This window comes from Mustela putorius, unplaced genomic scaffold (genome assembly GCF_011764305.1).
Source record: "Mustela putorius furo isolate JIRA1106 unplaced genomic scaffold, ASM1176430v1.1 tig00000281_pilon_pilon_pilon, whole genome shotgun sequence".
NCBI lineage: Eukaryota > Metazoa > Chordata > Mammalia > Carnivora > Mustelidae > Mustela > Mustela putorius.
In genome coordinates, this window is record NW_025421343.1 from 22,112,858 (window position 1) to 22,129,753 (window position 16,896).

The 16,896-nt window shown below is 34.6% G+C and overlaps 1 protein-coding gene across 8 annotated transcripts in view; it reads left to right on the forward strand.

The window, feature by feature from the left end:
- The window catches only part of MAP4K3 (mitogen-activated protein kinase kinase kinase kinase 3), a 196,629-nt gene that overhangs the window by 137,829 nt on the left and 41,904 nt on the right, over positions 1-16,896 (forward strand). For 5 of the 8 annotated variants that reach the window (XM_045079196.1, XM_045079190.1, XM_045079192.1 and 2 more), the window contains exons 14-16: positions 2,619-2,677; positions 3,961-4,023; positions 13,827-13,885. In XM_045079196.1, the coding sequence (XP_044935131.1) occupies positions 2,619-2,677; positions 3,961-4,023; positions 13,827-13,885 (181 nt within the window). The remainder of the gene's footprint in view (positions 1-2,618; positions 2,678-3,960; positions 4,024-13,826; positions 13,886-16,896) is intronic. The other 3 variants (XM_045079193.1, XM_045079198.1, XM_045079195.1) reach the window with 1 other exon arrangement.

Below are 16,896 nucleotides of genomic sequence, written 5' to 3' on the forward strand. Positions count from 1 at the left end.
AAGATAACTACTGGAAAGAAACTTTTCCCAATTTTTAGCTAGGTTAGTAATGATAATAGTACATTTCATACTTTAAGATGAAGCTATCTCTTTGTCTGAAAAGCTGAATAAGTAGTGACAGACACTATCACCATTTAATAGAAAAAAAAATGCAGAGATGCAGAGATTTACCTGTGGGATGAAGTCATACACCACGTTAACAGCAAGCCTGGGATCTCTCAACTTCCCAGCCCAGTCGTCTTTCACTAACACTGCTGTGTTTCAGAAACCACTTCATCATGGCTTATGGATTTTATACTGCATATCCTTTGCAGATTTTCCATTGAAACTTGGCTGGACCATACACTTGTGTATTAAGTTCTTAGAAAAGCTTTGTGCTGGTGTTACTTGAAAATGCTCTTAAAAGAAAGAAACTCTTAACTGAGGGTTGCTGGCAGGAGAGGGTAGGGAGAGGGTGGCTGGGTTATGGACATTGGGGAGGGTATGTGCTATGGTGAGTGCTGTGAAGTGTGTAAACCTGGCGATTCACAGACCTATACCCCTGGGGCTAACAATACCTTATATGTTAATAAAAAATTAAAAAATTTTTTTTAAAAAAAGGAAAGAAACTCTTGAAAGAAAATACCATGCATTGTACAAAAAGCCCAGAACTGGGATTTGGTACTTGTTTGCCAGCAGTTGGTTGTGTGAATATATATAAGATTACCTTTTAGGGCACCTGAGTGGCTCAGCGGGTTAAAGCCTCTGCCTTCAGGTCTGGTCATGATCCCAGGGTCCTGGCATCGAGCCCCACATTGGGCTCTCTGCTTGGCAGGGAGCCTGCTCCCTCTCCCCGCCACCACCTACTTGTGATCTCTGTCTGGCAAATAAAAAAATAAAATCTTTAAAAAAAAAAAAAAAAAAAAGATTACCTTTTTTAAAGCTCCATCTGAAGCCAGATGATTTAAATTTGCTAATTTCCCTCCAAACATATTTTTCTGAAAATGACAACCTTAGTATCTCTCTCTCTCTCTCTCACACACACACACACACACACACACACACACACAATTATGTAGTTATATGACCCATATATATAAGCTTTTCCTATTTTCTAATATACAAAAAACAATTACAAGATGTCTTTATCATTTCTTTAATAATACAGATGGTGATCAGAGATATCTATGTTGTTGATTTAGAAAACTTTGTATTTTCAGTATTAATGAAAATCTAATATAAAGTACTTTTATCTTGTTATCCAGTTCTTTTAAAAAAATTATATTATTAGGCTCTTTATTCCAAAGGGCAGTTCTTTCTGAATCATTCTTTACAAATTTATATTAGTGATTCTCAGCTTCTAACTGCATAGGCCTGAATAGGCTACATGAAACTAGATGTCAGTACTCCCGTTTTTCTGAGATTCTGATATGCCCTTCCTTTGGTGGGAGCAGGTAAAGTATGGTAGACCTCTTCCCTTTTCCCCTATTTGCCAGTAAGAAAGGTGTCGTGTCCCTCTAGAGTGTTGTGGTAGCAACCACCACTTTTAATAATTTATAAGTTTGATATTTGAGGCTTTTAAATCTTATACATATTCTAATATCTGCTTTCTTAGAATATTTTATGATTTTATGTGAGATGTGATAGAATAGTTAATAATGTTGTTAACTGTAAAGACAGGCTTTGGAAAAATGGTTTTGATAATGTTTTAATGTTCCCAGTTCCTTGGTATCTCTCCATGCAACCAAGGTTTTCTCCTTATTAAACTAAATGGTGTTTAGGCAACATTCATATGAAAATGGACACATTTGCAGAAAAGGTGTCATTCTTTCCCTTTTGGAAATCCTCTCTGCCTTCAGTTAAATATGATAAGTAAAAACTTGCTTTAAGAGATACATGTGGGGAAAGCAGGCCTGTTCACATGTGACAATAACACAAGGCAGGTAGATCCACTAACTATCCTCATGCAACTTTATTACAGATTTAATTTTCCCATTTGATGACAGATGTAGGCGAAGGCCGTTCACTAGGCCTCTGTCAAGGTGAAATATGTATATTAATTTTAATACCTTACTAAAAGTTACCTTATGGTCCTTGATGTATGATTGTGTATGGACAGGTATGAAGAATCCACTATTGAAGAAGCCTCATTTGGAAGTGATAGGCCATCACTCTGCCATATTCATTTGGTCACACAGACCAGCCCTGGTCATGTGGGAAGGCACTACACACATAAACACCAGCGGGGCAGGAATCATTAGAGGCCATTTGAAGCCTGGCTTCCAAAAGTACTCTGCCTCATTTGCTGTCTACCCTCCTAAATCCTGAGTTCAGATTGCCTGTAGTTAGTGCTGGGTCACAGTAAAGTAGCAAGTTAGATCCTAACTGTAATTTTGCTAATCATCTTTTTTTTTCTTTCTTTTTACTATGGAAGAGATCTAGAATTAACAGATTAAGCTTTAATATCCTACGTAGACTTTATTAGGCTTTTTTCAGCCAACAGATTTTTCATTTAAATCTTTGGATTGTAATCACTATATGATAGATGATAAAATTAAATGTTTTGCCATAGAGTAACTTAAAAGTATTACGTCTTTAAGAATATAGATACAGATCATGGCTTTACTTTTCTTTTTTAGTTGGCCAGGTAAAATTTGATCCACCCTTAAGGAAGGAAACAGAACCACATCATGAACTTGTAAGTAGTGAAGTCTTGGAATGTTAACACTGAAAATAAATATTTTAATTAGTCTTTGTGATACTGGTACTGACTAAAAAAATCTAGTTATTGATTTTTCAAAAGCATTTGGGGAAATAAAAAGGTAAGTAATTCTGAAATTTATAAAAAATAAATCTGTGTTGCTGAGATTGAATATTCTCAAAATTAGGAGAAACTAGTTTTACCATTCTCTGATTACATGTTTTTAATGCTGGCCTCTTTTTTTCCTCCATTTTTGTTTTGCAGCTTTTGAGGGGCTTTTTTGTATGCATTTATTGGGATAAATGGCACTATTTTAAATTAGGATGTTGGGCCAATAAAAGCACATCTCACTGAATTTATGGGCAGTCTTTTAAGAGTGTAAGCCAGTTTTCTAAACATCAGGGTAGAGTCAGATCTGGACTAAAACTCAGGAGAAGCTAGGCATACACGGTAGATCAAATCTGTCATTCATTTAAGGCTTTGCTGACTATATGAAGTTCTTTTCATGATTCTTTTTAATGTTTTATATATGCCTTCCAGGCACATGATAATATATTTTTAGAAGCAGTCTTGGAAGCAACATGTTTTGCAAATATTTGAGATGATAATATTCTATGGAAGAATAAAAAGTAAGACTTAAGCAACAAAATTAATCTTAATGAAATAGTTTCCTGCAGCTCCAGATTTTAGTTTTCATTTTTTTCTTTCCTATTCAGTAATGAGAAGGAATTAACTGTGAATAAGTACTAAGGATTGAAATGGGAACTTTCTTCTTAAATTTGACGCTTATTTTATCCAACTTGACTAAATGCATACGTACAAAGTGTATCTTTAGCCTTTAAATTATGGAGCTATTCTGATTCAGTGTACCAGCATGGAGGAACGGAGTGTTAAGTAAAAATTCTTTAAATGATTATATTAAAATGCTTAAGCCCAACATTCATGTAGAGGATGAAAGAAGGTTAAGAACAAAAAGTAATCTATTCATGATGTTTATAACTGCTAATAGTATTTTGTTAAGGCAGTTGGAGTTTTCTGTTTCTCTTTTTAAGTTGGCATTGCGTGTATTTAAATTCTGTACTAATTTAATAACTGCATCACAGAGCAAAGCTGTTGCATTATTGATATTTTAGAAGCTCCTTGATATGATTTGACTTAGCATTTGCCTTAATAAAATTATGTTAGCAGGACTTACCTTACTTGTGACAGTTTCCCTTTGTGACTTTGTGGCTTTTAGTCTAAGTGTAAATAACTTGGGTTTCTTGGTCTCTGCTAAACAGCCCGACAGTGATGGTTTTTTGGACAGTTCAGAAGAAATATACTACACTGCAAGATCTAATCTGGTATTTCTTATCTTCTGATTTTCTTTGTCAGCATTGTTTAGTCTTAATTGTTTTGGGGGTTTTTTTGATCAAATATTTTGTCCAATTTTAACAAACCAGTTTAAGCATTGTTTTTTAAGTACCTGCCATTTAGCAATCAATATAAGATATTGATTATAGCCGTTTTTTTCCAAATCAAGTTAAGTAGATTTATCTACTCAAATATATTATAATAAAAAATTTAAAATTTTTCCTTTTTTAATGAAAAGTACTCAGTTTTCTCAAATGTATTTTTTAAATTACTTCTTCATATAAAAATGTTGAGTTTTAATACTGTCACTTATTTTAATGAACTAGAAGGCATCTACATATAGATATGTGTGTGTGTGTATATATACACACATATCCATTCATATATATTAAACAACTTTTATATATTACATATTAATGTATCCATATAATTTTTAAAAATAGCATCCCTAATTAACAATGAAATGAGTCTCAGATGAAATTTTAACTTTGTAGCATTAGGTAATATCCAGTCTTTTTCAGGCTGAAATTGGGATTTTTTTAAAGCCTCCCTGAAGTTATAAATATTAAGACTGTGTTGTCATTAGGTAAGAAAAGAGGAAAACTAACCTTGGTAAATATTAAATAAATACTACTTTTAATAGTTGCTATTAAATGTTTTTTTTTTTCTCTATAGCTAGCCAAGGCTCCAAGTTGCCTCCATATTTACTCCTAGATTTGACTTTTTGCCTTTTCATTGGAATTTTCCTTCTCATCCCTTTCTCTCTGCTTTAATAACGTACTTCTTTCAATTCTGGTTGGCTTAAATGATTATATACATTCTTAAATCTATGCCCTGTAATATTTGTAGAAAGCAGAGGAGACTATTTACACATAATTTCTCTGGGAGGAAGTTGTCTTGATGGGCAAAAATTATTTGGGCATACAAACTTTCAGCCATGCAACAAAATATGCAGTGGATTGCCAGCAGGTGGTGACTGTTAATGACAAGAGGCTAATATGTGTAATATGTGCTGTGGAAATCAGAGAAACACTTTTGGGTTAATGTGGCTTATCTGGCTTTTGGAAGGGACTAGGACTGATTTCATTGTAGAAACCATTGTAGATTCTTCAGGAGGAGAATGGGTGGATGCCTCCAGTGTTTCATGGGAATTGATATGGGAATGATAATCAGCATGGACCACAGTTTTGAGATGGCAGATAAAGAGCTGAAATTCCAGAAGTGGTCATACTGCTACTAGAATTATGGGATTAGCTCAAAAGAGGAAGATTGAAGTCATCAAAGAAGAAAAGGTAGATGGAACCATGAGACTGCATATGTTCACTAGTTAGGGCTGAAGAAGGACGGAGTGCAGAAAACAGGTTACCATAATGGGTGATCCCTGTGTTTTGTGGTTAATAGTAGAACCAACATGGGAGAGAGGGAAGAAACAGTTGAAAAGTTGGAAGAATCAGTACGTGGACTGTCAAAAAAGAAAGAAGGATGCATCAGATGATCCAGAGAGAACCAGAAAGTGTAAGGATTGAGAATTAACTGTCCAAAGGTGCAAGAGAGATGAAATGTCTGAAGAAAACAGTCAGTAATTTTCAGATTAAAGATTTTTTTCAGAATTACACATATGTAGGCTAGAATGACAGTGAAATTCGTTGTAGAAATAAAACCACAGAATCAGAAGTTTAAATTGACTTACTTATCAATATTGTTTAGAAAAAAATAACAACAAACCCAGAAACATAGTCTTTAGAATTACAGTTACTCCTTTCTGTGCCCTATTTTTCTGGAACTAGCCCAGTAACCCAAATAAGTTATCTTGGTTCTGTTCCCTGGAATTGCCCCTACCCCCAAGTCGTCAGGAGTTTCTTATGACAGAGAGCTTTAGGGACAGTCAGCTAGTTAGATAGTCCTGGCAGAAGAGGGATGAACGGCATATTTGTCACATTCTACAGTTTATAAAATCAGTCTTCAAAAGTTCACTTTTGATGATAATAAAAGCTAACATTTATCTACAAGTTTTTAAACACAAGGCATTCTAATCACTTCAAATTTAATAACTTAAAATCCTTATATTACAGAGGAGGGGATTTAAGGTATAAAGAAGTTGAAATTGATCTTACCATCCAGCTAAATAATGGCCAAGGTGGGGTTTGATTGAGGCAGCCTGGCTCAGGCGTTCAAACCTAAAACCATCATCCGTGTTACCTCTACCCCATGGCATCAAGTTGTTTTTTTCCATGAATACTGAGCTCGCGCTCATGATCTCTCTTTTTACTGAACGTATATATGCTCCATAGTTATTTTTTTATTGTGATAAAATATACATATCACTGAATTTACCGCTGTAGCCATTTTTAAGTGCACAGTCCAGTGGCATTAAGTTCATTCATATTGTTGTGCACCCATCACCACTATCCACCCCCAGAACAGTCTCATCTTCCCACACTGCAGCTCCTTACCCATAAAACAAGAACTCTCATTCCCCCTTCCTTCCAGCTCCTGGCAACCACATTCTATTTTCTGTCTCTTTGATATACCTTATATAAGTGGGATCATACAATATTTGTCCTTTTGTGACTGGCTCCCTTCACTTGGTATCATGTCACATCTTTAAAGATTCATCCGTGTTGTTTCATGTATCAGAATTTCCTTCTTAAGGCTGAATGGGGTTCCTCTGTGTGTGTGTGCGTGCGCGGGCGTGCATGTGCCAAAATGTACCACATTTTGTTGGTTCATGCATCTGTCATGGAAAGTTGGATTGCTTCCACTTTTGACTGTTGTGAATAGTGCTGCTGTCAACATAGGTGTGCAGTATCTGTCGAGATTCTACTTTTAGTCCTTTGGGGCATGTAACAGGAAGGAGAACTGCTGCATCATATAATAATTCTACATTTAATTTCTGAGGGGAATACCATGCCACTTTCGTAGCAGCTATGTCATTTTACGATTCCTACCAGCAGTGCGCAAAGGCTCCAGTTCTTCCACATCTTCATCAACACTTGTTATTTTGGGGATGTGTATGTGTATGTGTCTGTGTCACGGCAGCTATCCTAATGGGTGTGAAGTGTCCATAGCTATTTCAGTTGCCTAATTTCACCAGTCCTAAAACTTTAGCACCGTGAGCAAGATTTCCAGCTGTTAGAAGTAACTTGTTGCCACTAGAAACCTGATGAACCCAAAATGTCTTGGCTGTCATCTTAGTAGGCACTTGGCACCAAGATGACAGCTGTAAATCTTTTGGGACCCAGAGGGAGCATTTACCCCCCCTTTTTTGGTGTTTTTTTTTTTTTAAGATTTTATTTATTTATCAGAGAGAGGGGGGGGGGAGAGCACAGGCAGACAGAATGGCAGGCAGAGGCAGAGGGAGAAGCAGGCTCCCTGCTGAGCAAGGAGCCCGACATGGGACTCGATCCCAGGATGCCGGGATCATGACCTGAGCCGAAGGCAGCTGCTTAACCAATTGAGCCACCCAGGCGTCCCTGGTTTGTTTGTTTTAAAGATTTTATTTATTCATTTATTTATGTATTAGAGGGAGTCCACACACATGTGCAAGGGAAGGGGCAGAGGGAGAGGGAGAGAATCTCAAGCCGACTCTATGCTGAGTGCAGCCCGTGGGGGGCTCAAGCTCATGACCCTGAGATCTTGACCTGAGCTGAAACCAGGAGTCCAGACCCTTAACCAACTGAGCCACCCAGGTACCCCAAAACATTTACCCATTTAAAGACTTTGCTGCTTAAATGTTCTGTACCATCAGTGATTTCTTATTGTTTTAAGTGGTAAGGGTCTTCACTTTTATAATTTTGTAAGTGAATTGAGACTATTACATCTCAATTTTCATTATTACAGTACAGAGATTTGTTTTAATTAGATAATCATAATGTATGAAACCAGGAGAACAAAGCTTGATTTCCAGAATTGTTAGTAAAAAAAGGTCTGCAGATTTTGAGAAAATGCCAAAGTTAGAAAGCCTCACCATGATACAATAATTAAATAATAAGGATTTTGCTTCTAGAAGAAAACATAGGCAGTAATCTCCTTTGTTGCCTTAGCAACGTTTTCTAGATATTTGAGACAAGGAAAACAAAAGCAAAAATAAATTATTGGGGGGTGCCTTCGTGGCTCAGTGGGTTGAGGCCTCTGCCTTCGATGCAGGTCGTAGTCCCAGGGTCCTGGGATCGAGCCCCATATTGGGCTCTCTGCTCAGCGGGGAGCCTGCTTCCTCCTCTAGCTCTCTCTGCCTGCCTCTCTACCTATGTGATCTCTCTCTGTCAAATAAATAAAATCTTTAAAAAGAAATCTTTAAAAATATTGGGACTACAGCAAAATAAGAAGCTTTTGCACAGACAAGGAAACCATCGGCAAAACAAAAATATAACCTATTGAATGGGAAAAGATATTTGCAAATGATATATTCAATAAGGGGTTAATATCCAAAATATCTAAAAAATATTCACAACACCCAAAAAAGACTATCTGGTTAAAAAAATGAGCAGAGGACCTGAATAGACATTTTCCCATGACAGCAGATAGGCAACAGTCACATGGAAAGATGTTCAGCAACACTAATCATTAGGCAAATGCAAATAAATCAAAACCACATTGGGATATCACCTCAAGACCTGTCAGAGTGGCTAGAATCAAAAAGTCAAGAAATAATAAGTGCTGGCAAAGATATGGGACAAAGGGGGCACCTGAGTGGCTCAGTTGGTTAAGTGCCTTCCGCTCGGGTCATGATCTCGGGGTCATGGGATCGAGTCCCACATTGGGCTCCCTGCTCGGTGGGGAGCCTGCTTCACCCCCTCTCTTTGCTGCTCCTCCCTCTGCTTGCTCTCCCTCTTGCTCTCTATCAAATAAATAAATAAAATCTTTTAAAAAAAAAAAAAAGATACGGGACAAAGGAGTCCTTGTGCACTTTGTTAAGTGGGGATGTAAATTAAATTAGTACAGCCACTATGGAAAACAATGTGGAGGTTCCTGAAAAAAATTAAAATTAGAGATACCAAATAGAAAATGAGAACACTCATTTTGAAAGATATATGGACCCTCTGTTTATTGCAGCAGCATTTACAGTAGCCAAAGCGTTGAAACTTAAGTGTTCATAGATAGATGAATGGCTGAAGAAGATGTGGTAGACACACACACACACACACACACCGGAATATTAATTACTCAGCAATTTAAAAAAGGATGAGACCTTTCCATTTGCAAAACCATGAATGGACCTAGAAGGTGTGCTAAGTGAAATAAGTCAGAGACAAATACCATATGATTTCACTCACAGGTGGAATCTAAAAGAGTAGTGAACAGACAAGCCAAAAAGGAAGAAAAAAAAAAAAAAAAAAAGAAAAAAAAGAAACACACCCCTAAATACAGAGAACAAGCTAGTGGTTGCCATAAGAGAGGGGGTGAGAGATGGTCAGAATAGGTGAAGGGGAGTGGAAGGTATAGGCTTCCAGTTACAGAATAAATTCTGTACAGGGATACAGGTGCAACATAGGCAATATAGTCAGTGGTGTTGTAATAACTTGTGGTGACAGAAGGCAGCTGCAGTGGTGGGGAGCACTGCATAATGTATAGAGGTTTTGAATCACGTGTTGTACCCCTGAAACTAATGTGATATGTGTCAACTCTACTTCAATTAAAAAGAAAGAAATGGAAACATATCCTTAATCATTTTTATATTTATTACATGGTGAAATGATAGTATTTGGATATGCTGATTCAATAAAATATATTATTTTAAAAATTAGTAAGAGTTAGGCCCATAACCATAAAATGGATTTATCTGATGTAAAAAAAAATCCTGTCTTCAGATTAGAAGATTACACATCTAGTTAACTGATGGCCAATATTTTCTAGTTTGCCTAATTTTACTGGATATTTTAGCCTATATACCAATGAAAAATATACTTAAAGTTAACTATATGCAAAACACTATATTAATTGCTGTGGAGGAACATAAATAGTAATATAATCTTTGCTCTGAAGAAATGTAAGGTATGCCCAAAAAGTAAGAATAAAATATTTTAATTATAATTAAAAACATCAGAAAGATAAACCCAGTTGGTCATTATCAGTAAACATAACAAAAGTACTTTAAAATTACCCCTTAATTAGGTCAAAACTGAAAAGTCTAAAAAAGTTTAGTCTGAAAAAGTACAGTAAATACTAACTTTGTTTATTTCAAGTTTATTAAACTGTTACTTATCATTAAGTTTTGCTGGTGTGGTTACTCTTCTTACCTGATACTTAATAAAGACAGTTTCTAAGGAGAATTCATTTCATAGATGCACAATGATAGGACATTTTCTGGAATGGCAAACCTATCCTGCTGATCTTTATTTCCAAGTTTGACATGTAAGTCATGAATACTGCTTAGTACTCATCTGTTAGTGTTCTGACCTCACTGGCTTCTCTGTTTTTTAAAAAATAAAATCTTTTTTTGATTTGTCTATGACTCAGTTGTTTTTTACTTCTATAAATTATCTGCCATATTAAAAAGTGTCTTTAAATGACTTAATATTATAATTTTTTCATTTTTTGATGAGAAAAAATACTCTCCATTTGTACTGTTCTCTTTTTTTTGGTTAAAATAAATTGCTTACGTATTTTTTCTTTTATGTTTCTGTAGCCAGCTATATCAGTTCTATTAACTTCTGCTGTTTTTTTTCATCAGGTGTAGATTTTGCAGCCTCCTAAGGGGTTTATAAAAAAACAGTGATAAGATTTTCTTGAGCACGTATTTTCCTTTTCTGCTGTTCTGTTCTGTTCTTTTTTTGTTTGTTTTCAGTGCTTTCTGTGCTTCTCCATTTATTAAAACTGAAGTTAGGCTTTTTCTGACCTAAAAAGATTTTCATTGCGCTAAAGTGACCACCTTCAATCTTTGCTTGAGCATTCAGGTTGAATCTATATGAGGCTTTTGTGTGTTTTCAGTCCTTGTTACTTATTTGAGTTTACTGTGTAAACTTGTCATTCATTAATAAGTTGATGTCTCATTTGTGCTGCTGATTTTTTTTTTATATCTCTCTTGGCATGTTCAAATGTATTCTTATTTAGCTTGCAAAGGTATCCTGTGTTTTACCATCATGTAGGTTACATCTTGAGTGCTTTTCCAAGCATGATTTTGGTAGCATTTTTCTGTTACAGTATAGCTTCCAAGTACTTCCTGACAAGCATTTTAGATCAATCTTTCTTAGACTGTTTTGAAGATATATAAATAGATACTAACTTTGCCCCAATTTTACTTTCCTTCCTTTCCTTTTTATTTCTTCTCATTTTCTTTGAATGATTTACTGTCTGAATTCTGGCATCTAATAGGGTTCTAAGTAAATAATAGTGGAGCTAAATGAGAGTCATTGCTTATAAAAGGACTTAGTATAATTCTTTTACTTGATGACATTCCTAGGACATTGTTTTTGTTCCATGGTTGCTAAAAACAACTTGATTTACGGAGAAGGAATTAATCAAGAATCAGCCCCTTTTAATTTTTGCTTTCCTGATAGGGTTTGATACACGATACACTTAATCATCTGACTTGGATGTATCTACAGCTTCTTCCTAGCCTGAATGTTGTTCTGCATATGAACCTATGTTCAATTTTTCTGTTAAAATACTACACTAGTTATTTTAGACTCCTTTCTTATGTTCCTAAGTAGTCTGCTAATTTCAATTGATTTTTTTCTTAAAATCATTATCATCAACCTGGTAGTTGTCATGTATTGTAAGGTGACTATTCCTACAACAGCCACATCTATGTTCATGTAACAGAAACCACGCGCACTCTACACAAATGCACGCTTTTAAAAGCCTTCATTTGATAAGGGCTTAAGAAATTCTGTTGGCTAAAGAGATTGCTGGTATGATAGAGGTGGTACAGTCACCTATAGCTGAAGAAAACAAACTTGAATTTAGAAGTGCATTCATTGAGATTAGTCCTTCTCTTTCCCAAATGCCAAAGTTTAAAAGTTCCTGTAAAAAGTCATGACCACTTAAATTGTGTGGCATAATTCTGTGGCAGTCTTATGATAACAGTGCTATCATCCTATTAAGATGCATTATTGTCAGAACAGGTATCCTTTTTCGTTGGAATTTTTGTGATACCCATGTGAAAGTTGACTAATCTTATTTATGATGTATTATCTTTTCTGTCATTTATTATGTAAGAACATTTATTATGCATGAAAACACAAATATTGAAGAAGACAAAATTTGAATCTTGTCTGAATCAGGATTTTGGTTTTGTTTTTCATCAGTTATCTTTTTGACAGGTGCTGGAGTACTTAAATTTAAGTTAAAGGGCTTTTTATTTAAATGCAATGTATTGCTTAGAATCCTTATATTGCTGGGCTTCATATTTTTGTGACCTAGAATTTGTGTATCTTAACGAGGCTGAAGTGTTAGTTGTCTCTTTACAGGAAAATAAAGTATTGGTGTTTAAACAAGCATTTATTTTAAGGGCCTAGTTAGTGTGTACTAGGTACTATTCTAGATCCTGGGCTTTTAAGGGAAGAAAGATGGATTTAACAGTTTACTTTTGTTTGAGGAGCTCACAGCCTGGCTCCTATTTTTATAGATTGGTAAATGAATTAATTAAAAGCAGTCTAAGTGCTAGACAACTGTGTATTAAATGATGTGGAGACATGGAAAAGGTTGCACCTTTTCCTGCACAGTGTTGGAAGGCTAGTCAAAGGAGGTATCAGGATTTAGCAATATCTTGTATAATTGTGCATTGGGCAATATTTTGTATAATTAGAAAACACTTTAAGTACACTATATTCTAGTGAAAATAAAATTCATTTAAAATGTTAAATATTCCCCCTTCATTATTAAAACCATGCTTGAAATACAGTGACTTAAGAAGGGGACAGGACGGGAAGCTTTACTTTGTACTTCCCATTGTTAGAAAACATTTTTTTCCTCAAGAAGGCATTTGAGTTGAGGAGATATATTGTTAGTCCCTTTAAATTTCAGTTCTTAACTCTCTATGTGTAGCATTCAGTGGAAATGTTTAGTTAAGGATACTTGTTTTGCTACTTAACTCTCTAAAGAATTACTAAAAACTCTTTAAGTGTAATTACAACCTTGTGCATGTTCATCTATATAATTCACTTAAAAAGAGCACCCTATTCTATATCTTTAAAAAAATTATTAACTACAGGGCATCCGTATGGCTCATTCAGTTGAGCGGCTGCCTTTGGCTCCGGTCATGGTCCTGGGGTCCTGGGATCAAGCCCTGAGTTGGGCCCCTTGCTCAGCAGGGAGCCTGCTTCTCCCTCTCCCTCTGCCTGCTGCTCTGCCTCCTTGTGGTCTCTCTCCATCTCTCAAATAAATAAAATAAATATTATTACCTGCATGAAGCAATAATAGAAATACGTGAATGTGTATATATACAGCATTATTGCAGATCTTACATACAAGGTCAAGATTTTTGTTGCTTGTTCTCTTCTGTAATCATTTTTGCTTCATTATAGCTTGATGTCAAATGTCTTATTTGAGCATTTTTCTTTCTAAAAACTGATTTTTACAAATTTTAATTACAAAAGCAATAACCATAAATGAAACTTGCATATATTACTCAAAATCCTAGAAAAATACTGAACTTAAATAAATATGTAAACCACAACTACAGACTTCTGACATCTTTTATTGTTGGAAGTCCTACTATGCCTTTTTTTGTTAAAGAACATATAGCAATACAGATTTATTTGCAGTCTGGGGTTTCTCTTGAAATGTATATATTTGTGTATCATGATTTGTAATATACTACTCTTTTGCTTAATATGTTATTTTATACTATTAGGATCTACAGCTAGAATATGGACAAGGACACCAAAGTAGTTACTTTTTGGGTGCAAACAAGTAAGTAAAGTACTTTTTAAATTAAATTTAAATTCAAGAGTACTTAAGTTACTTTATATTTTAACGTATTTATTATATTTTGTATTTATATTTATTGTATTTTTATTATATGTAATAATTAATATATGATATATTTCAATACTTCCAGAAGTAAAGTCTGGTAGGTATGTCTTATAATATGCTTTTAACTTTTCTTCATTGCTGCTTTGCTAATCATTTAGTCAGTAATTGCCTTAATGGGGACAGTCATCATTTTTGTATCAAGCTACTTTGTAGACCTTACTTGTTAGAAAAATTGAAGTACATTCCAACTAAAATAATATATGTTTCAGGATTCTTTTTTCTTTTATTTTTAAAATTGGCCTGGTTATTCCTTATAAAACTTGTGCTGGTGCATATTTCAGGTGTGCTCGCTCTGAAAATAGCTGGGAATATTCACACTGTTTAGAAATCTCTATCCTGACTTTTAGCTGTTAAGAGCTTTTCAGAAAGTAGATAGTAGTTCACATGTGTCTGGGGTCTTAAGCATGATCAATTCATGCAGGAAGTAGATCCAACAATTATTAAAGACCTCCTGTATGCCAGGCACTGTCTGGGTGATACAGCACTGGGGTGAAAACACAGCTTGCAAGGTGTAACAGTTTAAGTTGCTCGCAGTCCTGAGTCAGCACGGTAAGGGGGGACAGGACTCTTGCTGTTCCCAGTAGGTTCTCATTTCCTGAGTTCATGAAGAGATTATCATTTTAAAATCTTAATTTTAAAGAAATACTGTTTAAATTGCCGAAATCTCCCAGCAATGTAGATATTAATAATCACAACAATCTAAAATGTCAACATATGATTTCACTTACATTAGAGAGTTGAGAAGTATATATACAGCCATACTTTAAGCACTTGAGAAATGGTGACTAAAGACGAGTAGCTCAGACTTAAAGATAATGCAAAATCATGTCTCTCTCCTTTTTTTATAGACTGAATGTTTACATACACTCTTTTCTCAACACAGAGAAAAGACTTTGAATGACAACCTAAAGAAATGATACTAGTTTTGATTTAAGCTGAACTTCAGTTAAATACAATGAAGTTGGGTTTTTTTAAATTAACCTAATTTAGGTTTCCTAAAATGGTAAAAAAAAAAAAATAAATAAATAAAATAAAACTTCCCTAGTAGAAAAATGAAATTCTATCTAAAGAGTTAACTATATGCTATTTATAATCTGTCCTGATTTGTTGATGGACAGCAAAGAAAGCTTGTCTTAGAGTGGTTAGCAAATAAAAATTCTGGAGTGCTTTTTATGGTTTGTTTTTTTGTTTATTTTGTTTTTTTGTGTTTTTTTTTGTCTAAATTTAAGGTCACGGGTTTTAAGGACCTGCTTAGCAAATTTTGGTATATTTAAGAGACAGTGGATAATTTGGAGAAATACTTCATTTATCCTTTTTTGGTTCATTTTAAATATATTTTTTGAATTACATACTTGCAAAAATGCAAAGAGAAAAAAAGAAGGCCCGTCACTAAATCTTTTCCAGACTCCTTAGTTCCCATTGTCTAATTTCTGATTGTTAGACATTTTCATAGTATATAGTTACTTTGGCTAGGTAAAATGTTAATAATTTGCCCAACCTTCATTTTTTGATTAATTGGATCCCTGCTTAAGGAACTGTATTCTATATAACGAATCACTGGCAAGGTAGGCTGGCCAGACATTTGACCTTTGGCTGTGTTTCGTGTATAGGTATATACATACATGTGACATGAGCATGGATGTAGCACTTCTCTTACTGTACTGATGTCTGCTTTATTCTTGTGACTAGGCAGTGTTTTAAAACTCACAGGATTTCCTGCTTTCTCCATAGGTGATCAGGCAGACAGATTTCCATTTATGGGTTTCTACCTATTTCCAGACCAAACAGGAACTAAGATAGTTTTTTGTTTGTTTGTTTTTTTAACAGAATGATATGTATTTCGACTTACTGGGTTTTCTTTTCTTTTGAGTGCTGTTATTATTGGGATCAACTTTTCTGATCACTTAAAACCAACAAAATGCTATTTTCAAAAAAAAACAGTTATTTCTGATTTTGTTTTTAATGTAGAATAAAAATTCTAAAGATGAATTCTCTTCTAAAGACTTAAATATTGGTGAAAAGTGTAACTGAATTACACAGTTCCTGACACAATTGAGTGTAGTAGTAATAAATGCTAATCTGGAGTCAGAACGCTCTGTTCCTGTAAGCTATGTGACTTTGAGAAATTTACCTCAATTTTCTCTAGTAAAATAGGGATTATAATAGTCCCTGCCTTGTAAGGTGCCAAGGGTGAAATGTAGTAATCATTGCAAAGCATTTAGGACAGTCGGGGTTTAAGAAATATTTACCAATTACAGTCGGGGTTTAAGAAATATTTACCAATTACCCTCAGTAATTTTGATTGTAAGAACAAATGGATATGAGTGAATAAAACTGCTCTTTGGGTTTAAAGAAATAGGAAGTTTGTTTTATATTCAAATATAATCAGGACAATACTTAAAGATTATTTTGAACCATTTAGGCAATTTCGGATTTTAGCAACATGAATTTCTTAGCTAATTTGAATATGCTAAATATTTTGGCTATGGTTTTTAACTTCCCTGTATCTGTTTCTTCACTTCACCAGTTAATCTATGATTGCATATTGTTGCATTTTTAACTTTTCATCCAGATTTCCAAATTATGTTAGATTGACTTATAATTCACTATCTCTGGGCATCATTTTTGTTTTATTTTCTTCATTACTTTCTGAAATTTCCATAAGAATCCACGTGGACTAGTAAATAGTGATACTGTTTATTTTATCAGTGTCACATTTTTCTCTAGGGCTCTCAAGATACAATATTTACTGTAAATGAACCTCTTAGCAAATTTAGCCATGTTTCATTTTCTCTATTATAAAGCCTGAAAAACAAATCGTATATCTTTCTTTACATTAAAACTTCATGAATTCTATAACTTTATTAACAAAATATCTGCAACATGTC